Source organism: Buceros rhinoceros, unplaced genomic scaffold (assembly GCF_000710305.1).
Source record: "Buceros rhinoceros silvestris isolate BGI_N320 unplaced genomic scaffold, ASM71030v1 scaffold13101, whole genome shotgun sequence".
NCBI lineage: Eukaryota > Metazoa > Chordata > Aves > Bucerotiformes > Bucerotidae > Buceros > Buceros rhinoceros.
In genome coordinates this window covers 1-240 of record NW_010393731.1, presented here as the reverse complement: position 1 = coordinate 240, position 240 = coordinate 1, and the positions used below count along the sequence as shown (strand labels likewise).

General features: G+C 62.1%; 1 protein-coding gene across 1 annotated transcript in view; it reads right to left on the bottom strand.

Moving 5' to 3' along the window:
* The window catches only part of SRR (serine racemase), a gene marked incomplete at its 5' end in the record, with an annotated part of 1,766 nt that extends 1,682 nt beyond the window's left edge, over nucleotides 1–84 (bottom strand). The window contains one exon of the mRNA XM_010144981.1: nucleotides 3–84. Within this exon, the coding sequence (XP_010143283.1) occupies nucleotides 3–84 (82 nt within the window). The remainder of the gene's footprint in view (nucleotides 1–2) is intronic.
* Nucleotides 85–240: the final 156 nt, after the last annotated feature.

Below are 240 nucleotides of genomic sequence, written 5' to 3'. Positions count from 1 at the left end.
GCACCATGGTGGCACCGTAGGCGCGGATAGCGGCTTGCTTACAGCGTGGGGCTGTCCGGGGCACCACGATGTAGGCAGGAATCCCTGTGTGACGAGAGAAGAAGCAAATCCAACAGCTACAAAGCCGTGAGCAGCAGGCAAGTGCTGCCGGAGCACACCTTGCCTTGCCTCTGCGTGGTCCTGCGTCTGTTCAGGAGAGGGACCCCCCTGCTTCCCTCCAGAGGTGCCTAGAGCTGCCTC